This window comes from Canis aureus, chromosome 26 (assembly GCF_053574225.1).
Source record: "Canis aureus isolate CA01 chromosome 26, VMU_Caureus_v.1.0, whole genome shotgun sequence".
NCBI classification, from domain to species: Eukaryota; Metazoa; Chordata; class Mammalia; order Carnivora; family Canidae; genus Canis; species Canis aureus.
In genome coordinates, this window is record NC_135636.1 from 10,265,215 (window position 1) to 10,293,088 (window position 27,874).

The 27,874-nt window shown below is 43.3% G+C and overlaps 2 protein-coding genes across 12 annotated transcripts in view; one reads left to right on the forward strand and one right to left on the reverse strand.

Moving 5' to 3' along the window:
• Nucleotides 1-21,540, forward strand: part of DZANK1 (double zinc ribbon and ankyrin repeat domains 1) — a 112,826-nt gene extending 91,286 nt beyond the window's left edge. The window contains exon 25 of the mRNA XM_077872031.1: nt 21,513-21,540. Within this exon, the coding sequence (XP_077728157.1) occupies nt 21,513-21,525 (13 nt within the window). The 3' untranslated portion in view covers nt 21,526-21,540. The remainder of the gene's footprint in view (nt 1-21,512) is intronic.
• On the reverse strand, nt 1,271-27,234 carry ZNF133 (zinc finger protein 133). 11 transcript variants are annotated; one of them, XM_077872067.1, is made up of 7 exons: nt 25,927-25,963; nt 24,569-24,681; nt 12,283-12,357; nt 10,698-11,713; nt 5,063-5,189; nt 4,829-4,924; nt 1,271-3,187 (listed from the first exon to the last, which is right to left on the reverse strand). In XM_077872067.1, the coding sequence occupies exons 5-7, from the start codon at nt 5,181-5,183 to the stop codon at nt 1,440-1,442; spliced, it is 1,965 nt and encodes a 654-aa protein (XP_077728193.1). In that variant the 5' UTR covers nt 5,184-5,189; nt 10,698-11,713; nt 12,283-12,357; nt 24,569-24,681; nt 25,927-25,963; the 3' UTR covers nt 1,271-1,439. The 11 variants fall into 11 exon arrangements, with proteins under 11 accessions (XP_077728193.1, XP_077728194.1, XP_077728189.1 ...); XM_077872068.1 differs by lacking the exon at nt 24,569-24,681 and having other exon boundaries at nt 25,927-25,965; XM_077872063.1 differs by lacking the exon at nt 10,698-11,713.
• Between the last annotated feature and the right edge of the window lie 640 nt (nt 27,235-27,874).

The following is a 27,874-nucleotide window of genomic DNA, read 5'->3' on the forward strand; positions in this document are numbered from 1 at the left end:
GGGTGGCTAAGTGGTTGTGCATCTGCCTTTGGCTCAGGGCGTGATTCTGGAGTCCCAGGATTGAGTCCCACATCGGGGTCCCTGCATGGAGCCTGCTTCTCCCTATGCCTCTCTCTCTGTTTCTCGTGAATAAATAAATAAAAACCTTAAAAAAAAAAAAAAAAGCTCACTCCATGAAATAAAACATCTACAGAGCTCTTCAAGCAAAGGTTCTCTTGGTTTATGTTGCCAGGATGCTGTGGGATGATATCTTTAAAATTCACAGAAACCATTTTGTGTAGTTGAGTGTCTAGGAGCTATACATTTAAATCTTAAGTCTTAAAAAAGGCTTACAGCTGCATCCTTGGGATGGTCTTTACCTTAAAGATCATTTGTTTTGAGCAAAACCACTTTGGACTGGAACACAGTGGAAGTATGGTTAGGAATTTTTAAATATGGCTAAATACCTTTAATCTTACCATTCGAGAACTGCTGAGGGTGTGTGGCTAAGGGACCTTGGACCAGTTCTTGGATGGCTGGCATGGGGCTTGGACCTGGGCCAGAGTGCTGGGGAGCATGACTATAAGTTCTAAACTCTGGTATTCCAGGACTGATTTGGAAGTGTGGGTTCAAGAGTCTTCTCCTTGTTATTGGAGGACTGAGGAGAACATGCGGTTAAAGGTCATTATATTATTGGAGTGCCAGTAAGGTGGTATGGCCAGGGGTGGTTAGAGATCATCCATGTTCTTGGTGGTCTGATATGAACATAACTGGAGACCCCAGGCTCTGAGATGCAAGAATTGATTGGCCACAGCTGAAAGACCAGACCTGGGGACTGGAGGGCTGGGGACAATGTACTGTTGAAGGGGCTCCATGATGGGAGGACCAGGGACTACATAAAGCCTGAGAAAAATCATTTAAGGTGGTTAGGGGATGATTCAGCAAAGGCAACATTTGAAAGTCAGAAGGAGAGAAACAAGAAAGGGAGCTGTGACAGAAGTCACGAGAAGGGTGTAGTTGCAGATCAAAGTGGGCTGGCTAGAGGAAGCCATGATTTTTGGAAGACACTTGGAAGATTCCCCCCCTCACCTGAAATCCCTGAATATAGTTCCTCAATGTTCCCCCTATACCAAGGACCAGATTTTCTAGTAAATGTTCTAGTGACTTAGTTCTTGTCTTCCAAGGAATTGAATTCTTGTGGAATAGTGGACTTAGGAGCTACCTGTACCATTCCTTGTTCTCTATCTTTACAGACGAGTGAATGAGGTATGCAGTCAAGGTTACAGATATGTAAAGAAGCAATCAATGTTTATTAGAACAAAAGGCCATAAAATATGAAGACTTAAGTGTGGAGAAAGCTAAGTCAAATGTCCTTTGACCACTTATGGAGTGTACTTCTTACCCCATTTCATCAAAGTATAACAATTTTGATGATTCAGTCCACACTACCATCTTCACTTTCAAAGAGAGTGTAAGAGGTCAGAAGACTGCCCTGCACAGGCCTCAGGGTCAGGCGGGAGTGGCAGTTTGTAGTGGACAGATTTCATCCTCCTGTGTCTGCTGAGGTGGGACTTGTGGCTGAAGCCTTTGTCGCACATCTTGCACACATAAGGCTTCTCCCCCTGGTGTGTCATCTGATGTAAGAGGAGGTGTGACTTCTGGATAAAGTCTTGGCCACACTCTCGGCACACACAAGGTTTCTCTTCTGAATGTACCCGTTTATGTATGATTAAAGCTGACTTGTTGCTGAATCCTAGGCCACACTGCCTGCACATGTAAGGCTTCTCCCTTGAGTGCTTCCTCTTGTGCCTGATGAGACCTGCCTGGTGACTGAATCCCCGCCCACACTCTCTGCACACGTATGGCTTTTCCCCTGAGTGTGTCCTCTGGTGTGCAACGAGGTTTGACTTCTGGCTGAAGCCTCGCCCGCACTCCTCACACACCATGGGCTTTTCCCCTGAGTGTGTCCTCTGGTGTCTGATGAGGTTTGACTGCTGGCTGAAGCCTCGCCCACAATCCTTGCACACAATGGGCTTGTCTCCTGAGTGAATGTTCTGGTGCCTGTTGAGGTGTGACTTCAGACTAAAGCCGCGCCCACACACCCCGCACACATAAGGCTTCTCCCCGGTGTGTGTCCGCCTGTGTGAGATGAGGGTTGAATTCTGGCTAAAGCTGTGCCCACACACTCCACACACATAAGGCTTCTCTTTGGAGTGTGTCCTCTGGTGGTTGACAAGGGTCGTCCTCTGCCTAAAGCAGCGCCCACACTCTTTGCAGGCGTAAGGCTTCTCCCCGGAGTGTGTTCTCTGGTGTGAGATGAGGTTCGACCGGTCACTGAAGCCTAGTCCACAATCATTGCACACGATGGTCTTTTCCTCCAAGTGTGTCCTCTGGTGTCTAACGACAGCAGACTTCTGGCTAAAGCCTTTCCCACACTCCCGGCACACGTAGGGCTTCTCCCCTGAGTGTGTCCTCCGGTGTATGATGAGGTTTGACTTCTGACTAAAGCCTCGCCCGCACTCGCTGCACATGTATGGCTTCTCACCCGAGTGGGTCCTCTCATGGATGATGAGCGTGGACTTGCGGTTGAATCCTCGGCCGCACTCCCTACACACAATCGGCTTCTCCCCCGAGTGGGCCTTCTGGTGCCTGGCGAGGCTCTTCTTCAGACTGAAGCCCTTCTCACACACGCCACACACATATGGCTTCTCCCCGGAGTGAATCCTCTGGTGACTGAGCAGGTTTGTCATCTTGCTGAAGCCCAGGCCACACTCTCTACAGTTGACCGTTCCAAATCCTAAAACTTCTATCCTCTTCAACAGTCGGTCGGCCTCCTCAGGGTTCCCTGTTGGAACGGGGCTAGACCCTATTTCCATGCCTCTGACGCCACTCCGAGAGCTGGCTGGCTGCCTTTGGGGTGGCCTAGAGAATGCTCCCGAAGTCCTTTTCTTTGTCTTGCCAAACAAAGGCTTGGCAACTTCTCTCTCTTGACCTTCCGCTTTATCACTCCAGGGCTCTGGATCAGAGGCATGTTGCTGCTGCTTCTGGGCCCCTGGGCACGGATCCCCTGGGTCAACATGAGTTTCTGCACACAGGCATGCGAAGACCCAGGGTGGGTGATTACACAGCATGTGTTGCGTGTGGCGTTTCTGACTGGAAAAATCCGAAGGGCAGAGAGGACAGAGGTGGAGTTCTGGCTTTGGTTCTGCTGCAGAGAGAAAAGCCAGGAGTCAGAGCAGAGACTCGGTGGGGCAGCCCCAGCAATTCTGCCTCGTGGGCTGTGAGGCTTGATTCCCTGCTCTTCAAAATGCTTCCAACTTGAGAACTACCCAGTCAAGGCTTCCTTTAAATGATGTACTTTTCCAGCCTCTTCCATTATGGTCTAGAAAACCCACCCTCAGCCTCTCCCATGCAGCCAGCTTTATGATCATCACAGGCAATTTCGGCTCTTTCAAATAGGGCCACTAAGCAACAGTCCTCCTCAGCTCCCGCGACTGTCTCCTAGCCAGCACCCACACAATGGAGACCGTGTCCACAACTATTTTCTCTGACTGACAGAGATCTGATCACAGGACCTGTATAGAAATGTCAGGTCTTTCCCTATTTCCCACTGAGGACAAAGGGACAGATGGAGAGAGCACTCACTCAGAATGGAGAACCCCCAGTGTAGGAAGCAGCATAAAAATGGTTAGAGATGGTCTGTGAGATGCCTGGAGTTCCTCCACTCACTAACAAATATTTATTGGAGGATTACTTTGTGCTAGAATTTCTAAGAGGCCACAGGTAATGGACAACACAAGCACTGTCTAGTCGCCCAAAGATGGTCCCTCCTGGTACCCCTGACCAGTTTAAACCCTGTTAATCTTCATAATTAATCTAAATAAAAATCTCCCCAGAAATCAGTATAGAAGCAAAAATTTCTTCTTATAGTACCTCATATGTAGAAGATGTTAACACTGCGTGTATAGTTTTATCATAGCTGGTTCTAGTCTTCAGAAGGCCAGAAACAACCAAACAATTTGAGAAACCAGGTAGTCATTGTACTGGACCAATCTCAACACAATTTTCTTGATTAATGAACTGAGCTTTTAAAAACCAACTGTATTCACATCTAAATTCTAGCATTTGGTTCTGAATGTTACTGTATTTGGAGATGGGGCCTTTAAAGAGGTAATTAAGTTAAACCTTAATTAAGAAGTAATTAAGATTAAAAGGGGTCATAAGGGTAGAGCCCTCATCCGATGTGACTACTGTCCTTATAAGAGTCAGAGACAGCAAGGATGTGCACACACGAAGGAAAAGCCATGTGAGGACATAAAGAGAAGGCGGCCATCTGCAAGCTTCTTTCTGTAGCTCACTGGGTTTTTTCTTACATTCTTGCTCAATCCTTTTAAAAAACAGTAACAGAAAGAAGCCCATGAGGGGTACCTGGGTGGCTCAGTCAGTTAAGCAGCTGCCTTTGGCTCAGGTTATGATCTCAGGGTCCTGGGAGTCTGTATCTCCCTCTGCCTCTCCCCCACCACCTGGCTGGTGCCCCCCCCAAATAAATAAAATATTTTAAAAAAGGAAAAAACAGAAAGATGCCCGTGGATGTGGAAGAAAACTGAGTGAAGTAAAGAGGGCAAACATAGTGGGAGGAAGAAAGAGAGATGAGAGATACCAGGACAGCCCTGCTCTCAGGTGAGGATGAAGGTCTAGAAGGGAGGCCACACCAGGCAACGCAAATACAGCACAGGAGGTCAGGAGAAGCAGGAAAGCCGCCCTCTCCAGCACCTGGGCAATGCCTCCTGTCTCCCACTGTGCGCTGCCTGCAGTTCTGTGCTCCGTCTGCCCCACACTCCCCACTCACCTGGACAGAGGGCTGGTGAGCATTTCCCCTCCTCTCTCCAGCTTTCCTTCCCTTGCTCCAGCTGGGTGATAAGTTTTGGCTTAGAAAATGGAATTCCTGCTCACAGGAAAAGAAAACAAGGTGGCTATAGGTGAGGGGCACAGAGGCCAACTCAGAAAGCAAGATGGCTGCTTCAAGTATAGCCTCAAATGCCCAGCAGCAAGAATGTGAGTCCTCAAGGATTCTAGGGCTTACCCAGTGAGACCAGGTTGCTGTAGTTCTCCAGCATCACCTCCCTGTACAGGGATCTCTGAGCAGGGCTCAGCAGCATCCACTCTTCCTGGCTGAAATTCACAGCCACATCTCTGAATGCCATGTGTGCCTGGAACAGAAAACACAGCCCTGCTCACCGAGGAGCCAGCCTTGCCCATGACTCAGGCTGAGGGAAAGGAAGAGGCCGCCCTGCAGGAGGCTTGGCAAGCTAGCAAGATTCTGTCCTCAGGGTGCCTGGGTGGCTCGGTTGGTTAAGCATCCAACTCTTGACTTTGGCTCAGGTCATGATCTCAGGATTGTGGATCGAGCCCTGTGTTGGGCTCCATGCTTATTGAGAAGACTGTCTCTCCCTCTTCTTCTGCCCTTCCCCCCATTCATGCATACCACCCCCCTCTCAAATAAATCAATAAATCTTAGGAGTGCCTGGGTGGGCTCAATTGGTTGAACATCTGACTCTTGACCAGGTCATAATCTTGGGGTCATGGGATTGAGCCCTGCTCAGACTCTGCTGGGCGTGGATCCTGCTTCGGATTCTCTTTCCCCTTCCCTTGCTGCTCCTCACACTCACATGCTCTCTCTCTCTCTCAAAAAAAAAAAAAAAAAAAAAAAAAAAAAAAATTCTGCCTTTGATTATGACCTTGATACCATGTTTTTCAAAACCTCTGAAACTCTGTTGCTATCCAGCCAACAGCTGTGAATCTTGAATCTACATTTAAGATCTTCGGTGGGTTGCGTGGAGAATATATGCAAAAAAGAGTCCCTAGGGGCACCTGGTTGGCTCAGTCGGTTACTTGTCTGCCTTTGGCTCAGGACATGGTCCTAGGGTCCTGGGATTGAGCCCTGTGTCGTGTTTGGCTCCCTGCTCAGTGGGGAGTCTGCTTCTCCCTCTGCCCCTTCCCCTGCTTGTGCTCTCTCACTCTCCCTTGCTCTCTCTATCCAAAAAATAAAAATAAAATCTTAAAAACAAACAAAAAAAGAGTCCCTAACTTTCAGGAACTTTAAACTTAGAAGAGGGACTCCTGGGTGGCTCAGCAGTTGAGTGTCTGTCTTTGGCTCAGGGCATGATCCCAGAGTTCCAGGAAGAGGTCCCACATCAGGCTCCCTGTGAGGCCCCTGCTTCTCCTTCTGCTTATGTCTCTGCCTTCTCTCTGTGTCTTTCATGAATAAATAAATAAAATCTTAAAACCTAGAAGAGCAAACAACATATAATAATTAAAAGTAAAAGCATAACAGACTTCGAATTTTAAGAATTTAAAAGATCAAATAATATTACCAATCATCTTAGTATTGAGCATCTGAATGACTAAAGTGCATACAATTTAGTAACGGCACAGGCTAACCTATAATTCAGTCCTTTCCCTAGATGCCATGGTCCCTTGGCCTCCTTGGATCTGAGAGACATAAGAGGGCAGTGGTGAAGAGCATGGTCTTGGGCGTACTTCCTGGTTTGGGGCCCACCTCTGTGGTCAATTAGTGAAATATAGATAACAGTATATTAAATGTATGGCCCTACACTGTGGATGCTCAGGGTGCACCTTCGTGGCCACTCAACCTACAAATTCATCGCTATATTCATTCTCATCCCCCCATCCAGTTTTACTCATCTCCTTAACTCTATTTCAAAATGGAGGACATGGGAAATACAGACATCAGGAAAAGGGTCCTGAGGCAGACCCAGGAACTTTTATCCTAAAGGATGGGCAAGAGAAGAGGGAAGTGTTAGGTATTCCAGATGAAGCATGTGGGGAGCAGAGAAGACGACGCTGTGAGCAAAGGAAGAGAGGATGCTGTAATGCAGACAGGGAGGACAACCCGGGAGGAATAAAAGGTAGAATACAGAAGAGGTAGAATGTATAAAAGGTGGAATGTATAAGAGGTGGAATGAATAAAAGGTAGAATATAGAAGAGGAATGTAGCAGCCTACAGATTTTTAATCTGTATTGTAGAATATATATGATAAATATTTTACTATTTTTACCATTTTAGGTATACATTTCAGTAACATTAAGTTCATTCACACTGTTGTACACCCATTACCATTGTATCTCCAGGACTTGTTCATCATCCAACACTGAGTCTGTAACCATTAAATAATAACCCCTCCTCCTCTCAAACCCAGGGAACCACCACTTTAGTTTCCATCTCTATGTATGTGCTTATTCTACATACTGCAAATAAGTAGACTTATACAATATCTGTCCTTTTGTGTCTGGCTAATTTCACTCCTGTAGAAGCATGAACTCAGAATTTCCTCCCTTTTCAAGACCAAAAAATATTCAGTTTTATATTTATGTATATATAAATATATATTTTCATTTTCATATATTTATATATCCATTGATGGACATTTGGTTTGGTTTGTATTCACCTTTTAATGACTGAATAATACTCTTCACAAATTGGTGTATAATGAGTCCCTGCTTTCAATTCTCTGGGGTATATACCCAGAAGTAGAATTACAAGAGCAAATAGCAAAGTCATATTCATTTTTTTCAGGAATCACTGTGCTCTACAGCAACTGCATCATTTTACAACAACACTAGCAATGCAGAAGTATTCTAATTTCTCCAGATCCATCCTCACCAACACTCATTGCTGGTTTTGTTTGTAATAAGCCATCTGATGGGTGTAAAGTGGCATCTCATTGTGGACTTAATTTGCATTTCCCCAATGATGAGTGATGATGATCATCTTTTCACATGCTTATCTGCTATTTATATAACTTCTTTGCAAAAATATCTATTCAAGTTCTTTTCTTTACCCATTCTTGAATTAGGGTGTTTGTATTTTTGTTGGGTTGAGTTCTTTATATATTCTGAATATTAATCACTTACCAGTGATTTGCAAATATATTTGCACAAAAGTCATAAATTTTGATGAAGACCAATTTAGCTATTTTTTCTTTTGTTGTTGAGCTTTTGGTGTAATATCCAAGAAATCATCACTAAATCCAATTTCATGAAGTTTCCCCTAAGAAACTGTTTTTTCCTAAGAGTTTTATAGTTTTAGTTCCTACTTGTTTAGGTTTTTAATCCATTTTGAGTTCATTTTTGTATATGGCATGAGGTCCAACTACATTCTTTTGCATGTAGGCATACAGGTTCCCAGCACTGTCTATTAAATAGACTGTCCTTTCCACCACTGAATAGTCTTGGTACTCTTGTCCAAAATCATTTTGACCATATACATGCAAGTTTATTTCTGGGCTCTCTGTTCTAGTCTGTCAGTCTGTAATTCCATCTCTATCCCAGTACCACACAGCTTGGATGACTATAGCTTTGTAGTAAATTTTGAAATCAAGACCTATGAGCCCTCCATATTTGTTCCTTTTCAAGACTGTTTTGGCTATTTAGAATCCCTTGAGGTTTCATATGAATTTTGGGATCAAGTTTTCTATTTCTGGAAAAAAAAAAAAAAAGCCATTGGGATACCAGGACCCCAGGATCACACCCTGAGCCAAAGGAAGACACTCAACCACTAAGCCACCCAGATGCCCCCAATTTAGATGTCTTTTTTTAAAAAAAATTCTTGCCTACTTACTCTGGCTAGAACTTCTAGTACTGTGTTTGACAGCAGTGGCAGAAGTCGGCATCTTTGTCATATTTGATCTTACAGAAAAAGCCTTTAATCTCTTACCATGGAGTATGTTAGCTGTGAGGTTTTCACAAATGACCTTTATTATGTTGAAGCAGTTTTCTTCTATTCCTAGTTTATTGAGTGTTTTTATCATAAAAGAGTGATGGATTTTATCAAGTACTTTCTGTATCAGTTGAGATGGTCACAGGGGTTTTGCCCTTCATCTGTTAATGCGGTATATTCATTGATGTTTACATGCTGACCCATCCTAGCAGTCTAGGACTAAACCCGACTTGGTGGGATTCTTTTAGTATGCTGTATAATTCTATGCAAAGTATAGAATTTTTTTACTAGTGTAGAAAAGCATATAATTCTTTTAATATGCTGAATTTGGTTTGCTAATATTATGTTGAGAATTTTTGCACCTGTTTTCACAAGGGATATTGGCCTGTAATTTTCTCTACTGCCTTTTTCTGGTTTTGGTATCAAGGTGATGCTGGCTTCACAGAATTAGCTAGGCAGTATTCCTTCTTCAAGTTGGGGTGGGGGGCGGCAGTGATATTTGAGAATTGGTGTTTTTCTTTAAATGCATAAAATTCACCAGTGAAGGTGATGGTTCAGGGTGGTTCTTTGCTGAGAGCTTTTGATTACTGATTCAAGGCCCTTGCTGGTCTATCAATTTCTATTTCTTAATGATTCTGTTCTGAGGTTTTTTTATTATTATTATTTTTTTAAATTTTTTTTTATTTATGATAGTCACACACAGAGAGAGAGAGGCAGAGACACAAGCAGAGGGAGAAGCAGGCTCCATGCACCAGGAGCCCGACATGGGATTCGATCCCGGGTCTCCAGGATCGCGCCCTGGGCCAAAGGCAAGCGCCAAACTGCTGCGCCACCCAGGGATCCCTTTTTTTTTGTATCTAAGAAGCTGTCCATTTCATCAAGGCCATCCCACTTGTTGGGGTATGATAGTTTATAATAGTCTTGTATAAACCCCCTTATTTCTGTAGAATCAGTAATAATGCCCCACCTGCACTTCTGATTTTAGCAATCTGAGACTTTTTGTTTTCTCAGTCAAGTTAGCTAAAAGTTATGTCAATTTTGGTAGGCTTTTCAATCTTTTTTTTTTTTTTTAATTTTTATTTATTTATGATAGTCACACACAGGGAGAGAGAGAGAGAGAGAGAGAGAGAGAGGCAGAGACATAGGCGGAGGGAGAAGCAGGCTCCATGCACCAGGAGCCCGACGTGGGATTCAATCCCAGGTCTCCAGGATCGCGCCCTGGGCCAAAGGCGGGCGCCAAACCGCTGCGCCACCCAGGGATCCCTTGGTAGGCTTTTCAAAGAACCAGTTTCTGGTTTTATTGATTTTCTCTATTATTTTTCTATTCTCTATTTAACTCTGTTCTAATCTTGACTATTTCCTTCCTCTGCTACCCTACTCTGTGTTCTTTTTCTAGATTCTTAAGTGGTTATTACTATGTTATTGCCTGAGATATTTTTCCTTTTTTTTTTTCTTTTTTTAGAGATTGAGGGAGGGAGAAAAAGAGAGGGGCAGGGGGAGGGGCAGAGGGAGAGGGTAAGAGAGAATCTTAAGCAGACTGCATGCCCAGCATGGAGTCTGACATGGGGTTCAATCTCACAACCCTGAGATCACAACCAGAGTTGAAATCAAGAATTGGACACTTTAACTGACTGAGCCACTCCAGCACCCCTTCATATCCATTTGTATACATTCTGTATCTATTTTCATTAGAACTATCACAGTGATTAAATTTAACATCCTAAAGTTAAAACACCCTAATTTGAATTGATATCAGCTTAACTTCAATAGCATGCACAATTCTTTTCTTATGTGCTCCATCCTAATCTCCTGTCAGTTATTAAAATCATAAAATTACACCTCTATGGCCTGTGTCCAAAAATATAGACTCATAATTGTGTTTTCTTTAAGGCATTAGTCTCTAAAATCATGTGGAAAACAAAAAATGTGTAAACCAAAGTAACAATAACACTAGCTTACATAATTGCTAATTATTTACCTTTACTGTAGAACTTTATCTCTTCATACATCATCAACTAACCGTCTAGTATCCTTTCATTGCAACCTGAAAGCCTTCCATTAGCATTTCTTGCAAGGCAAGTCTGGTGGCTGCAAACTGTATCACCTTTTCTTTTTCTGGGAATGTCTTGATTTCTCCCTTACTTTTGAAGTTTTGCTGGATATAGAATTCCTAGTTGACAGTTTTTTCTTTCAGCACTGAATATATCAATGCATTGTCTTCTGGCTTCCACAGTTCCTGATTAGAAATCTGCTGATAGATTTTAGAGGACCCTTTGTATGTGACAAGTTGCTTCTCTCTTGATACTTTTGAGATTCTCTGTTGCCTTTGGCTTTCAAGGGTTTGGTTACACTGTATTGTGGTGTGAGTCTCTTTGACAATTTATCCTACTTGGAGTTTGTTGAGCTTCTTAGTTGCTTTTTATATCTTCTGTCTCTATTTCTATGTTGTCCTAATATAATTTTCTCAATTTTGTTCATGTCTTCCTTTAGGTCAGAGAATCTTGAAGACATCTGTTTTAAAGTCTTTGTCTAGTAAGTCCCACCATCTGGCCTTTATTGGGGATAGTTTTCTATTGATTTTTTCCCCTCTGAATGGACTCTATTGTCCTTTTTCTTTGTATGCTTCATGACTTTTTGTGGAAGACTGGATATCTGAATCTTATAATATGGCAACATTCGCATTCAGATTCCCAGGTATCTACTGGGTGGTTTTAAACTTGTGGTAGGCTGTCTCTGCTGGGATTCAGCCTGAGGTATAAACTTAGGGTTTTCTCAGGTCTTTCTTATGCTTTTCTGATCCTGTGCCTTTCCATGGGCATGCATGGTAACTTTCTAAATCCCCTGCAAGTGCAATCGTTTTGGATGTTCTAGTCTTGAAATGTCTGATGAAAAAGATGAAAAAGGAAAAAAATAAAGGGGAATAAACTTCCAAGGATCTGGTTCTTTAAAGCTCCTACTTCAGCCAGTGGGGGTTGTAATAATGGTGCCCCATTTCTGTAATCAGAAGAAGCAATCAGGAATCAGAATGCAGATCCTCGACATTTGGAGGACAAGGTCCTTACTGCCCACTCTGGCCTCTGCAAGCTGTGTGCAAACTGCTTCAGGAACATATGTATGGCTTTCTGCCATGGGGGTGGGGGTGGGTGCACTAAAAGCTGAAACTCGCTGTTCCAAACCTTCCCTTGGAAGCTGCAAGCATTCAACTAGACTCCAGAGTTCCAAAATAGTTATATCAGACAGATTTTACCAGTACAATTGTCTAGGTGGGGAGACAGATTTCTGGTGCTTCCTACTTTATTATTTTCCATGATGTCACTCTCAGCTTGTAAAAGTTTTAAAGCTGAACAAAGGAATGTAGCCTGTATCCTGTCCTGTAGAACTATGCATTATTCACAGTTAGCCACTTGGTGAGTGACTTACATTATGGGTGGAACAGGCTTCAGGTAAGGTAAGTCATGCCTCTAGGACTAATGCTAGACTCTGTCAAGGACCAACAAGGCAGTCAGGATAAGAGAATGTGTCTATCCTGAGATAGCCAGTGTGGAAATACAGAAGACACTCACCATTACCCTGGCTTTCCGGGACCCTGTGGCCATTTTTCCTGGTATCCCTAAAGAAGGATATCTCAGAAGGCAGATCTGGGTAAGGAAAACAGAAATGAAAGGGTGTCAGGTGGGAATGCTTGCCCCATGAATGAGGCAGGGCCTGCCTCAATTGGGGGAAGGGTGGCATGCTGAGGAATGTTAACAGTCTAAGTCTCAACTAGGGCCCTGGAAGAAGGTCCAGGAAGCCAGACCTTCAGCAGGTTCGGTTCCACACTCTCCTGATCACAACAAATTAAATGTAAAAGAGCATTTTTGAGGCCATTTACTTGGCAATAGATGATGTTAAATGCAGCACTATGAATCTGAGGGGTTGTGCAAATGGTATTCTGGTTGTTTTTTTTTAAAGAAATACATATTGAAGTATTTATGGATGGAAATGATTAAAAACATTTCAGAAAAAATGAGACAAAAACATGAAACAAGATTGCAACACGGTGATGACTGTTAAAACTTAGACTTTATTATACTATTCCTGCTTCTTTTGAACATGTCTAGAATTCTCCCATTAAAAATTATTTTATAATTCTTAACCAGCAAAAAAACTTATGCAACATGATAAATAAGAAGCATTAAATCAAGATTATGTACATAAGGATGGTCATTATACTACTGTCTCCTTTACATTTGAGATTTTTCATTAAAAAAGTAAAATGTGGGATGCCTGGGTGGTTCAGCAGTTGAGTGCCTCCCTTCAGCTCAGGGCATGATCCTGGAGTCCCAGGATTGAGTCCCACATCAGGCTCCCTGCATGGAGCTTGCTTCTCTCTGCCTGTGTCTCTGCCTCTCTCTCTCGGTGTCTCTCATGAATAAATAAATAAAATCTTAAAAAAAAAAAAATGCAATTTTTCACTGGAGAGCCAGGACAGAAAAAAAATAAAAAAATAAAAAAACTAAAACACTGTGTTGAGAACAAAACTAGTGGAACCCAGAGCAATAACCAAGGACAGAAATTGGCAAGAATGAATTATCAATTTTAAAATAATAAATTATGACAAAGATTAGACAAATAAATATTATGACGTAGATGAAGTGACAGGAAAGAAATGAAATGGCAAATCATAAGGGAAATCAAAGAACATTTTTCAAGAAATTTATTTCTGTGGTTTAATTTAATTCTATTTAATTATACATGCAATTAGCATCTCTGTTAGTGTTGGAAAGAACCCTGAATAGTCTGAAGATTATAAAGGAAAAGGTTTAGTTCTCTTTCTGGACTCTGCCCCAGGACCACACCTGTGTAACTACTGTTAACTATTTTGTGAGTGCTCTTTGATTTATCATTTTGTCTCTTCATTTTCATCTGTATTTGGGTACATGTGCAAACAATGTTACCTTCCTATAAATAAAAACCATTTGTATTATTCTTTGTTTTTTAAGATTTTATTTATTTATTCATGAGAGACACAGAGAGCGAGGCAAAGACACAGGTAGAGGGAGAAGCAGGCTCCCCGCTAGGAACCCAATGTAGGACTCAATCGCAGACCCTAGGATCATGCCCTGAGCCAAAGGCAGATGCTGAACCGCTGAGGCACCCAGGTGTCCCCCATCTGTATTGTTCTAATTTAGGTGCATTTGTGTACACCAGTACTCACAGCCTAACTCTGTTCTTTTTAAGAATTGTTATACTGGGGATCCCTGGGTGGCGCAGCGGTTTGGCGCCTGCCTTTGGCCCAGGGCGCGATCCTGGAGACCCGGGATCGAATCCCACGTCGGGCTCCCGGTGCATGGAGCCTGCTTCTCCCTCTGCCTGTGTCTCTGACCCCCTCTCTTTCTCTCTATGTCTATCATGAATAAATAAAATAAAAATCTTTAAAAAAAAAAAAAAAGAAAAAAGAATTGTTATACTGTGTCCATCAGCAGACCACGTTTTCTTTAACAAAGTATTCTTCTGTCAATGGATAGACTGTGGTGTTTATCACCAAAAGGTTATAAGCAATACTTTTTTGCAAACATGTCAGTCCTTCTGTATAAGTGCTAAAGGAGTGGAATTTCTGGACATAAAACTGAACATACGCTTACACCACCAAACTGCCCCCCAAAGGCTGACCAATTCATAATCCTGATGACCACATATAGTACACCCCTTTCCATACTTTCTATAATACTTGATTCATCCAGGAGATTCCTCAACTAAGGCTTACCATATGCAAGAGCTTGGGGAATTCTAGAGCTATAAGCTCTTTGTGAGGAATCTACTGGAAGATGACTATTAAACTTGGTAGGACAGGACAGGGGAAAGCAGGTAAAGGACTGATGGTAAGTATTTAATGTATATAACTGTAGACCTAGCACTATGTGGTGGAGAAGAATGGGGAAGAAAAATATATACTTATGGTATGCCTATGTGTCCTGATAAAGTAGAAATGCCACTAAAATGGGAGGAGAGACAGGGAAGGAGAAAGTAGAAAAAGTTTACTGAATGTTGCATTAAGTGGTAGAGGGAAAAACACAAAGTCACAGAATTTCTAAAAATAATAATGAAACACTGTGGATGTGTGACATTCATTTAAAACAGTGAGGTGAGGGGATCCCTGGGTGGCTCAGCAGTTTAGCACCTGCCTTCGGCCCAGAGCGTGATCCTGGGGTCCCGGGATCAAGTCATGCATTGGGGTCCCTGCATGGAGCCTGCTTCTCCCTCTGCCTGTGTCTTTGCCTCCCTCTCTCTCACGAATAAATAAAAGCTTAAAAAAAAAAAAAAAAAAAAACAGTGAGGTGAGGAAAATGGATAGCTTTAGATATTTTAATAAAGATAACAGAAATTAGTTAACATAAAAAATTGTAATAAGTCCTAATTTCTTAAAAAATTAGTGAAATAAACACAGCTATCTTAAGAAATGAGAAAGCATTAATATTCAAAATAAGAAATCACAAAGGGGAAATGCCAGTTTCTTGAATTATCAATGTATTGGGTTTAAAAAAACAACTAATTGTTTTCACTTGCCTTCTACTCCAGAAAGTAGGAAAAAAAACAAAAATTGAGAAAAAGAGAAGAAAGTGTCCTTTTAAAAGAACAAGAAACAATAAATTAAAAACCAGAAGCATTAGATTCTGATTCTGAGAACAGCTTATATCAAACTATCCCTCTTCCGAATAACTATACATCTTGATCAAAATATAAAAAACAACTATTTGAAGATACTGCAACCAGAAGCAGCATTAGAGGGTGTACAACCCTTGAAAGAAGGGACACATACTGTATTGAACATGGTTTTCATCTGAGGGCAGTCCCCAGTCCGTGTGGCACATGAGGAATAGATCCAAAGTCTGTGGCTTCCAGACTTCCTGGAAACTGTATGGCAGAATCCTAGAAAAGCAGCAGCAACTATGCATGGAGCCTCAGGGCTACACACAAGCACCGCCTAAAGGTGGCTGAATACATGAGGCAAGAGAACAAAAAGTTCAGGTGGCTAACAACCAACGAAGGTGAAAGGAGTTGCGCAGGTTTCTGCTACTGTTCACAGGTAAGCCTGAGTGTATAGCTTGAGTCCAATCAAGTAAAAGATTGCTAAATACCTCAGATAAGCTCCTACTGAAACACAGGTTACACAAAACATACATCCTTTCAGCATACCTAGAGAATACTCTAACTTCAAGTTACCTGTGAATAAATCACCTATTAAAAAACAAAAGGGCAAAAAAAATTTTTTTTAAAGCATAAAGCACTAAACCAGTGAGCTGTCTCCTATATTTCCTACATGAAGCCATCAGAGAGTAGAACAGCTCCGGGTTAAAACTACATGAAAGAGAGAAGAGAGGCACCACTAGTGTGGATTTAAAGTTGGTGGAAAACAACCATCAGAAAAGAAAGGTTACCATTCATGAGAAAATGCTGAAAAGGCATACCGATAGGTCAGAGCACTTACCACAGGGAAGGGACTTAAAGGGCAGGCAGAACGAGCACAGGAAGTCTTGGAGAGGGAAAGCTCCAGAGGGAAAGGTGGGATTACAAGGAAAAGGTGCCTCTTGGAAACTCCAAGGTAAAGGGAAAAATAAGCAAGGAAGAAATAAAGGGTCCTGCAAAACAGAAGAGAATTTAAAAAAAGAACACACAATCTCTCTTCCTCCTGCAATCCAACAAAGAAAGCAACTAGTTACACTAACAGAACAGGTTCCCTGACCTAGGAAATGTCAACAACACAGAATCCTACAGTTGTTTACAGAAATGCAGATGTGTAGTCATCCTCTATAAAAAACCAAAACAGAAAATGAGAATCCAAAGTTCGGCTAAAGAAAATTCTACACCAAAAAAAAAAAAAAAAGAAAAAAAACAAAAAAACTACACCACCTCCCTTCTCCCCCAAAAAAGGAAAAGAGAAAAAACGATGACAGAAAAAAAGCCGTAACAAAACACTACGTAACAAAACACTACAAGCTGAATTCAAATCCTCAAATATTTGAGCATATGAGAAATCACCCAGAATCAAAAATTCGAATTTGTAACATTTTATACATTTGAGGAAATGAATAGACTTAAACCTATTGTGATCATCATTTCTCAATACATACATATATCAAATCATTATGTTGCACATCTTAAACTAATACAATGTTACATGTCAACTATATTTCAACAACTCTGGAAACAAAATTCAAAAGCAAAGAACAAGTGCAGCCAGGGTGGCTCAGCGGTTTAGCGCCGCCTTCAGCCCAGGGTATGATCCTGGAGACCCAGGATTGAATCTGGTTCCCTGCATGGAGCCTGCTTCTCCCTCTCTCTGTGTCTCTCATGAATAAATAAATTAAAAAAAAAAAAAAAAAAGCAAAGAACAAATGGGCAAAAAAATAACATGAGTGTTAACTGAATTTCAGAAAGAAATGAAACTAAGTTACAAGACAGCAAAGAATAGATTGAAAACAGGATGGGCATTGAAGTGTAGCAGGAAAACCACTTAAGAGAATTAAAATGAAATAAAGAACAGGCTAGAGAAAAAGTGGTTGAAATGGAAATCAGACCAAAAAAAAAAATAAAAAAAAAAAGGAATATCACCCACGTAATTGTAGTTTCTGATAAAACCCAAAAAGGGAAATAATATTTAAAACTATAGTCCAGGGGAATCCCTGGATGGCTAGGCGGTTTGGCACCTGCCTTCAGCCCAGGGCGTGATCCTGGAGTCCTGGGATCGAGTCCTGAATCCGGCTCCCTGTGTGTAGTCTGCTTCTCCCTCTGCCTGTGTCTCTGCCTCTCTCTCTCTGTGTCTCTCATGAATAAATAAATAAAATCTAAAAAAACAAAAAAAAAAACAAAAAAAACAACTATAGCCCAAGAAAACTTCAAAAATAGATGACCTGAACCTAAATTATGAAAAGACCTACAGAGTACCAGGGAAGTTTACTCACAACCACCAACTTCAAGATATCTACTAGAAAAGCTATCAGGCCTTTAAGAACAAGTGATCTAGGCAAAAAATATATCAGACTTCTATCAGAATTATCAAAATCATCATTCAACCCTGATGTACTGCTCAGAATGTAAAATGGTGAAGCCACTATGGATAACAGCATAGTGGTTGCTCTAAAAATTAGAAATAGAATTATAATCTCCCAACTCCACTTCTTATCTCCCAACTCCACTTCTGGGTATATTACAAAAGAATTGAAAGAAGGGACTGGACAGATATTTGTACAGTTATGTTTACAGCAGTATTCATAACAGCTAAAACATGGAAACAACTTAACCATACATCAACAAATGAATAGATAAACAAAAATCACATACACACACACGGATATAAAAAGGAAATTCTGATACATGGTACAACATAGATTAACCTTGAAGACACTAGGCTAAGTGAGATAAATCAGACACAAAAAGACAAATATTGTATGATTCCACTTACATGAGGTACTTAGGGTAATCAAATTCACAAGGACAGAAGTAGAAGGATGGTTGAAAGGGGACTCAGGGGAAGGGGAAATAGAAAGTTATTGTTTAATGGGTATAGGGCTTCAGTTTGGAAAGATGAAAAAAGTTCTGGAGATGGAGAGTGCAGTGGTTGCACAACAATGTGAACATCCTTAATGCTGAACTATACACTTAAAATGGTAAATTTTGTGTTATATATATTTTATCCCATTAAAAAAAAGTATGAAAAAAATAGTCATTCAAAGCAAGGCGACAATGGAGCTACATTTACAAGAAACTTAAAGGAAAGGCATTATGAGCCAAAGATTTCATATTCATCCAAGGGATCCTTCAAGTAAGGTTTACACAGGCAAGAGCTTGGGGAGTTCCAGAGCCATAAGCTCTTTGTGAGGAATCTACTGGAAGATAATATTAAAACATAGTTAAGACAGGACAGGGTAAATCAGGTAAAGAACTGATAGTGAGGGGTACCTGGGTGGCTTGGTCAATTAGGCATCTGCCTTCAACTCAGGTCATGATCCCAAGATCGTGGGATCCAGCCCTGCTGGGAGCCTGCTTCTCCCTCTTATCCTTGCTCATGCACTCTCTCGCTATCTCTGTCTCTCTCTCAGATAAATAAATAATCTTAAAAAAAAAAAAAGAACTGATGGTGAGTATTTAGTATACGTAACTGTAGATCTAGCACTACATGGTGGGTAAGAATGGGGAAGAAAAATATATACTAATGGTATATGGCTATGTGTCCTGAGAAAGTAGAAATGCCACTAAAACGGGAGGAGAGACAAGGGAAAGGGAAAGTAGAAAAAGTTTACTGAATGTTGGATTAGGTGGAAGTTAGAGGGAAAACACAAATGAATTTCTAAAATTCACAGAATTTCTAAAAACAAAACATTCTAGATGTGTGGGATTCATTTAAAACAGTGAAGTATGGGAAATGTATAGTTTTAAATATTTTAATAAAAATAAAAGCAGAAATTAATAAACAGAAAAGTATATTAAGTGAAATCCTAATTTCTTCTCTCTCTCTCTCTTTTTTAAAGATTTTATTTATTTATTCATGAGAGACACAGAGAAAGAGGCAGAGACAGAGGGAGAGGCAGGCTCCTCGCACAGAGCCCAATGTGGGACTTGATCCTGGAACCGGGATCACGCCCTGAGCCAAAGGCAGACACCCAACCACTGAGCCACCCAGGCGCCCCTGAAATCCTAATTTCTGCAAAAAAAAATTGGTGAAACATGGCTAACTTAAGAGAAAGCATAAATACTGAAAATAAGAAACAAAGGGGAAATAACTACTGAATCACAAGAATATATTTTTTAAAAAGTTATATGAGTATTTTTCAGACCTCTATAAAAAAATTTATATACCTACATGAAATGCATGACTTCTAAGGAAATATAACTGACCCTAGGTGGTAACAGGGAATTCTACCAAACTTTCAAGCCAGATAATCCCAATGCTCTAAGTACTATTCCAGAACCCTGAAAAATGAAGGGAACTTCCTTATTCTTTTTAGAAAGCAACTCTAATGTTGAGACCTAAACTTGACGGCAGTTCAAAAAAATGAAAATTAAAGACCATTATCACTTGTGAATATTGAAGCAAAATTCTAGAAATATCAGTTAAGAGACTCCAACACAAACATAAGAAAATATTTCACCGAGACAATTTCTGGCCCAGAAATTCAATATTGGTGTGACATTAGGAAATCCATTACTATAACACACCATATTAATCAACAAATCTAAGGAGGAAAACCAAGTGTTTTTATACATGCTGAAATATTCTTTTTTTTTCATCCTGAAATATTCTTGAACAAAACTCAACACTCATTCCTTACTTTAAAAAAAACTCTCCGGCAGCCCGGGTGGTGCAGCGGTTTGGCGCCGCCTGCAGCCTGGGGTGTGATCCTGGAGACACGGGATCGAGTCCCACATCAGGCTCCCTGCATGGAGCCTGCTTCTCCCTCTGCCTCTCTCTCTCTCTGTCTCTATGAATAAATAAATAAAATCTTTAAAAAAAAAAAACTCTCAAGAATATAAGATTGATGGATTCTTAAAAACATTTTATTCATTTTTATTTTTTTTAAAGATTTTATTTACTTATTCATGAGAGACACACAGAGAGAGAGAGAGAGAGAGAGAGAGAGAGGCAGAGACATAGGCAGAGGGAGGGTCCACTCAATCCCGGGACTCCAGGATCATGCCCTGGGCTGAAGGCAGGTGCCAAACCGCTGAGCCACCCAGGGATCCCCAAAACTTTTTATTTTGAACTAATTTTAGGCTTACAGAGAAGTTTGAAAAATATCAATTCTCATATAACCTTTACCCAGCTTTCTCTAATGTTAACATCTTAGGAAACCATAGAACAATGATCAAAACCAAGAAATTAGCATTGACTAAAGCACAGTCCTTAATCAAATGTTGTCAGTTTTTCCACTAATGTGGAAAATATGTCTTTCATGAACTTGACACTTCTGAAGAAGAGCCCTCAATTTTGGGTTTGTCAGATGTTTTTTTCATGATCAGAGGGAGATAAGTTCATTTTTGGCTAGATTACCTCTTAAGTGATGTCATGTCCTTTTCAGTGCACTGCATCAAGGGGCTAATGATATTGATACGTCTCATTACTGATGATATTAAGCTTGATATTGATCACTTGGTTATGGCAATGTCTGCTGGGTTCTTAAAATTAATAAATATCTTGGGAGAGATAGATACTTTGAGATTATACAAATACCTTGTTTCTCTTCAAACTTCCACTCACTAATGTTAGCATGTGTTGGTGGGATGTGTCCATGCCTGGTATTACTGTGGTATTTAACCAAAAGATGTTCTATTTCCCTTTTTAATTCTAAATTCAGGGATGCCTGGGTGGCTCAACAGTTGAGTGTATGCCTTTGGCCCAGGGCGTGATCCTGGGATCTGGGATTGAGTCCCTGATCAGGCTCTTTGCAGGGAGCCTGCTTCTCCCTCACCCTATGTCTCTGCCTCTCTCTTTCGCTGTGTCTCTCATGAATAAATAAATAATTTTTAAAAAAAATTCTAAGTTCATTAATTATTCTGTAAGAGTTGTTCCTTCTCCCTCATTTTTAATTTATTCAGTTATTTATTTATTTCTATCAGTATGGATTCATATCTTATTCTATGTGTTATAATAGAGTATCATTACTATTTTGCTGTTCAAACTATTCCAGCTTCAAACACTGGGAGCTTGTTCTGGTTGGCCTTTTCCTGCTTTAGCCAATAAATGTGGTACAAGTGACACTGTGTCAGTTACAGATTTAAATCTTTTTTTTTTTTTTTTTTTTTTTTTTTTTTACAGATTTAAATCTTAAGAAGACTAGAAAGCTTATGTTCTAGGGAGGCCCAGGATACCATGTAAAAAGTTCAGCTCCTCTGCTGGAGAGACCATGCAGAGGCAGAGGCCCTGATGCTATATGGAGAGTGAGGCCCAGCTGTCCCAGCTGACCCCAGCCTTCCAGCCATCCTAGAAAGGGCCAAATACATGTGGGAACCATCTCTGATGTTCCAATCCAAACAAGTCTCCAAGGGACTGTGGCCACAGCCAGATCTATAACTCACACAGAGCAGAAGAACCACAAAGCTGATCCTAGTAAACCCAAAGAATTGTGAGAAATTATAACATGCTGATTCTCCTAAGCCACTAAGTTTTGGGGTGGTTTGTGGTGCAGCAATCAATAATCAGAACCCTTCCAGACATGCTATGCCTTCTCCCTCTGCAACTTTCTTAATGACAGAGGTACCTTCCCTCCCACCCACATGCCTATTCCAGCACCAGGACTACTTCCCCACTTGCCACAGCAAGCCCATTACCAAGATTGATTGATTCTACTTCTGAGAACTCTCTCAACTCCTCCCCACTTCCACACCAGCTAGGGGAGGAGGACAATGGCCACAGTCTCTCCTGGCAGGGTCTGCAGACCCTCTCCCGACATCACAGTCAGCCTCATCCATTCCTCCCAGAATTAGCTCTAGATACGTACAGTTGGATCACTCATTCATTCAGTAAAGTATTTATTAAGCTTCTCCTACATGATAGGTACTAGTTTAGACAATGGGGATACAAAAGTGAACAAAAACAAAAAAAAATCTACCCTCATTGACACACAAATCCAAAGAAGGAAGACGGGCATATCAAATTTAATGAATAAAACACACAGTACATCAGGAAGTGATGAGTGAGATGAAGACCAATATGGCAGAGAAGAAGAAAAGTAACAGAGGTAGAGTTTTGGAATTTTATTTATTTATTTATTTATTTATTTATTTATTTATCTATTTATCTGGGGGCAGGGAATGGGGGAGTCTGGTTAGGCATGGTCTCTCTGAAAAGGTGACATCTGAAGCATGTGAAGGAGTGAGCCAAGTGGGTAGTTCTGAAAAGAGACAGTTCACTATGGCTGGTATGCTGAGCATCACAGGCAAGACCCGGTGCATGGTCAAGGTACAGAGTTCACTGTGGCTGGTGTGCTGTGCTTGAGACCAAGTGGGAGAGAGAAAGTTTGAGTGTAAACATTGGGGGAGATCATACTCAGCCCTGTAGGATAATGGTTTTTTACTTTGTCTGAGATAAGCAGCAACTAGAAGGTTTTGAGTAAATGCATGACCTTATTTGACTGACATTTTAAAAGATCTCTTTGGTTACTATAGTGACTAATATACTTTAGGGGGACGAGGGAAGATGCAAAGAGATCATGCAAGAGCTATGATCATCCAGGTGAGCCAGGTGAGATGGTGGTAATCTAGGCCACAGTGGAAGCAGTGGAGGTTGGAGATGGTTAAAGTCCAGATTTGCTTAGTGGGGATGGAGTATAAGAGCAAGAAAGAGTTAAGAATGACTCCAAGGTTTTGAGCCTGAGCAATCTGAAGGAAGAAGGAGATATCATGTCACTGCTCCCTATTGGAGCTAAACTCCCTGAAAGAGTGGTCTATACTCCACTGGGATGGAGCAATTTGGGGGAGGCGATCAGATTCTGTTATTGGACACATTAGGTTTGGGATGCCAAAGACATATCCAAGAAGAAATTCGATGTAGACAGCAGGAGACTGGAAGCTGGGGTGAAAGGCATAGATCTAGGCTGAACCTAAAAGAGATGGCATTTAACGCTTGGAGATGGGGGACGCCTGGGTGGCTCAGTGGTTGAGCTTCTGCCTTTGGCCCAGGGCGTGATCCTGGAGTCCCAGGATCGAGTCCCACATCGGGCTCCCTGCATGGAGCCTGCTTCTCTCTCTGCCTATGTCTCTGCCTCTCATTCTCTCCCTCTCTCTCTCTCTCTCTCTCTGTGTGTGTGTCTCTCTCATGAATAAATAAAATCCTTGGGAAAAAATTTCAAAAAAAAAAAAAAAAGGCCTGGAGAGGAGTCAGGGCCACCAAGGAGACAGTGTAGCTGGAGAAGATGAGAAGTCCAAGAACCAGGGTCTTCCACAGTGGGGGTTTGGGAGAAGAGAAGCTGCCAAGAGGGACAGGAGGAGTGGCCTACAAGGTAGGAGGAAAACCTGGAAACCAGGAGCAACCACGTGAAAGGATATTTTAAGGAGAAGAAGTACACAACTATGTAAAATGTTGCTGAGAACTGACTGTGACATTTGCCACAGACAGGATGGACAACCTTGATGAGAATGTTTTTCAGTAGGTAGAGCTGAAAAGGCTTCATTGGGATATTTAAGAGATGAAGGAAGGATAGACATAGAGACAGCAGCAGAGGCAATTATTTCAAGCTTAGCTCTGATGGAAATGAAAGATGCAGAGCCATAGCTAGAGGGGGAAATCATGTCACTGCCTTGTTCCCTCCTGTCCCCAGATCAAGGCCACACTCACTAATTTGTCATTTTTGGCTCATTCCAACAATGCCCAACCCAAGCCTCTCCAATCAGAACCTCCCCTGCCTCCCCCCACCCCCCTGACGGAACTTCCCTTCCAGCCAGCAAGGACAACAAGTGCCTTCACACTACATCACCTGCTTAATCTAACCAGGTGCCAGGCATTGTTAGTGACTCAAGAGGAGAAGGATGAGGTGCCCAATCCTCAAAGAACGACGTGACAGTTGGACAGTCATAATGTAGCCTGAGAGTCAAGAGTCCTGATAGTGTCAAGTGTTCCGCTGCTGACAAGGACAGACTGGAAGTACTCTCTGGGGAAATCCAGGAATGCTCTGCAGTGGGATCACATCTGAGCTCAATCAATGGGGTTTATATACTAAAGCAGAAAGGCATGGAGAAATTGAAGGGATTACGAATGAGGACACAAGGTCTGAAGAATAGTCCCTGTGAAAATTGTCACTCTTACAACAGGCCTTGTTTCCTGGGGATGGGACCCTGTAGGGCACAAGGTGTCAAAGTTGTGCAAAAGAAACTCACCGTGGTTCGGCATGCAAACAGGAAAGGGGTCCCCACCTGAAGCTGGACTGTCAGGAGCCCAAGAGTCCTCTCTTTGCCCACCGGGCAGTCCTAGATGGGCAGGTAGGCAGGGGCTACAGAGGGCAGATTAAGGACAAAAATGGTTCAGAAGAGTTACTGGAAACCCTCACACTCCAGCAGGGTAGGGCCTCCTCTTCCTCAAAGAAATGGACCTATCACAGAAGAAAAGACTGTGGGCAGCTTGCTGGGAACAGAGCCTGCCCTGACATGCCACTGACCCTGAGCATGAGCAGGGCAGAGCAAAGCAGATCCTCTCTCACCTTTGTTTTTAATAAGAATCAGGCACTGAGGATACACCAGCCACTGTATGAGTTTCACCTAACTCTCCTCAACCAATGAAGTACAATTTATTATCTTCATTTTACAGATGGGAAAATTGAGACACAGGTCAGTCTCTTGCCCAAGGTGGCATAGCTATAACATGACTGAGCCTAGATGAATCAGGCTGTAGGGGCCATATGCCTAACCAGTAAGGGGAATCTCTTAGGACCAATCTTGATTCTTCTCATTAAGTGTACCCACTATGAGAAGAATCAAGATTGGTCCTAAGGTGATGAGCACGGAGTTTGAGTGATGAGTTTATGGAGTTCTATCTACTTCTGGCTGTTTGAAATTTCTCTGTAATACAAAGTTAAAATGGACCCTAAAATTCCAAAGCCTGTTCACACCAGGGCTGTGGGAATCTGTGATTCTAGTGGTCGGCGAGGATCCTCGGGACCTTTGAAAAACTTGCCCAGGGGACCCTAACCCGACCTCTTCCCCCGAGGCCGGAACCCAAGGGCGACCAGCCAGACCGAGAGCCTAGGATCGCGCCAAAATGGCCACTCCACACCCAGTGAAGGCAGGCACGTCTGCCAAGCCAGCCGCCTGCCGCCCCGCCTCGGCAGAGCGGAGGGGTGGCTGCACCCGAAAAACATCCACCCACCGAAACCCAGGACACCTGGCCCCGGCACCTGGCAAATATCGGCCCCCAAAGCCTACTTACTGAACTCCTCGCAAACCCGGGTGGTTGTGACATGAACGACCACTCTCCCAACATCGCGATTTCGGCCAAGGCCGAACCTGTCTCCACTCGCAGGAACCCTTGGACGGAAGGCCCAAGCCCAGCACCCAGCACCACCCGGCTTCGCGGCTGAGCTCTACCCACGGTCCTCGGGGATGCGCGCCCACACCCCCCAAAATAAGACATCCGGGAGAGCACGGCCTGAGCCACGACGGCGTGTCCCCACCGCTACCTCCTCTCCCCGCCATCTGCACCGTCCCAGCCTCAGCCCATACACCAGCCTTTTAGGACCTACCTTGCCGCGCGCCAGGAAGGGATGGCACGGTTGCCGCAAGGGTCCCGCAGGAGGCTCACTCACCAGCTCCACCAAAGAACAAGGGGTCACTCCAGCCACCAGCTGGGGACCTACTTCTGTAGGTTGCCGGGACTACACTACCCAGCATCCTCGGCGTGGCGCCGGGACTACCCCTCCCAGGATGCTCCACGCAACCACACGCGCCCTGACCGCCCACAACAGCCATTGGCCTTCCAGGGAGCTGTGTCTAGGTAACGTGCCCCGATCACTAAAGAACTACCACCGCGGCACCTGGACCCGGTATTGTTTCTTAAAACCACGTTCGCAAAACACGTAGAGGGTCCCAGGTGAAGCTTCTCGCCCTGACGTGCCCGCTTCTCTGACGCCTCCGCCTCGGAGACTACACTCCCCAGTGACCCCTGCAGTGACTTCCGCATCCGGTGGCGACCCGCCTCCCGGCGGGCGGAAATAACGCGTCAGGGGAGGTGCGGCTCGGCTTCCCGGCCTGGCGAGGGACCGCGGCGTGGGTCGGTGAGGTCGCGGCACCGTCCGGCGGGCCGTGAGCGATCGGCTCGGGTGTCCTTTTAACTCCGTTGGGACCCATAGAGAGGGCGACGCTGAGGGAGGCGGCGCAGTGTTCCCAAGGTCTCCCGGCGCGGTGTGGACTCGGATTCCGAGCACCCTCGACCTGAAATAGCCACTGCGGGTTCCCTGGGGCCTTTTTTCCTCCGCTGGAGTCCCCGAAAGTTCCCAGACTATCACCTGTGCCCTGGAGGCCAGGACCCTCCCTCCCAGACCATAGGTCGGAGTAGAGCCAAGCTCTCTGGGTCTCTGTTCCGGGCTGCCGCCCACCAGTCGCGCGCGGAGGGTGTTGACACCCGGCACCCTTGCGCCCCTCTTCACCTTCCTCAGGTAGGCTTTCACAAGTTTCATTCTTCTCCAGGAAGACCCAAAGAAACGTCCACGTGGCCTGGAGAGCTAGGGAAAGACAAGGATTTCCTAAAATTCCTTCTTAGCTTTTGGAAAATGAAATCGTTCCCTTTCTTTGCTCGATTGCCTTGTCCGTGGTGGGTTCGGTCCACCCTGCCTCTGGAGGGGCGCCCGCTCTTCCTTGGAGCCCTCTGCTGACAGTTCCTCTCTGCCCCACCCGTGACTTAATCCACCAAGAAATTAGCTGTTCGCGCCCTTGGAGGTTCAGAGTAACAATGCAAAGGGGTCCCTGCGTAAGTGTCCAGGGATGCTTGCTCTATGCCAGGGGCAGGTCCCAGGGGCTTGGAGAGGAGAAAACAAGGAAGACTTTGGGATGAGAGACCGCCTGAGCTTCCCTGAGGGAGTAGGTGAGAGGAGGAGCTGGCGAAAGGCGGGCCAGTGGGAAGGGAGCAGGAAGTGAGGTCAGAGCACCAGGGGCTTGGTCACTGGGTGAGTGGCCCTGGCCGCAGTGAGGGAGGTTTTCAAAAGAAAAATGGTCTTGTATCAGGCTGATTTTCCATGCATATAGGCAGGGGTGCCATCTGGCATACAGATGTTCAGTATGGCCAGCCTTCAGGTTCGTATTTGAAAGAGTTCTCAGCATTTAATAACTAGGAGTTTCCATCTAAAAATCTGGATTGCCTGCTTTCTAAAAAGACTCCTTGCCTCTTTTATCAATCTCTTTTTTTTCTCTATGGTACTTCCCACCCACTCTATCCCACTCCCTACCTCATCTGGAATACCTTGCCTCCTCTTCTTCCTTGACTTCTAAATCCTGTCCATCCTTCAAGTCCAGATTCTCAGTTCTCTTTCCTGAAACCTTCCCTGATTTGTCCTATGGTGACTTCTTGTGATTCCTCTGACCCTGGCTGTACCCGGGAGTTTTGAAAAATATAATGCCTGAACACCACCCTCAGGTGGAGCCCTGGCATCCATTATCTGTAATAAAGCTGCTTTCACTCAAGGGAAGGTGTCACCT

Excerpts from the sequence above, each read along its gene's own strand:
- ZNF133 (XM_077872062.1), bottom strand. The coding sequence starts at position 25,817 with ATGTCTTATTTTGGGGGGTGTGGGCGCGCATCCCCGAGGACCGTGGGT. Across the intron at positions 5,190-12,282 it reads CCCGGAAAGCCAGGGTAATG|GCACACATGGCATTCAGAGA; the intron begins GTGAGTGTCTTC and ends TTTCTGTTCCAG. Across the intron at positions 3,188-5,062 it reads CAGCAACCTGGTCTCACTGG|CAGAACCAAAGCCAGAACTC; the intron begins GTAAGCCCTAGA and ends TTCTCTCTGCAG.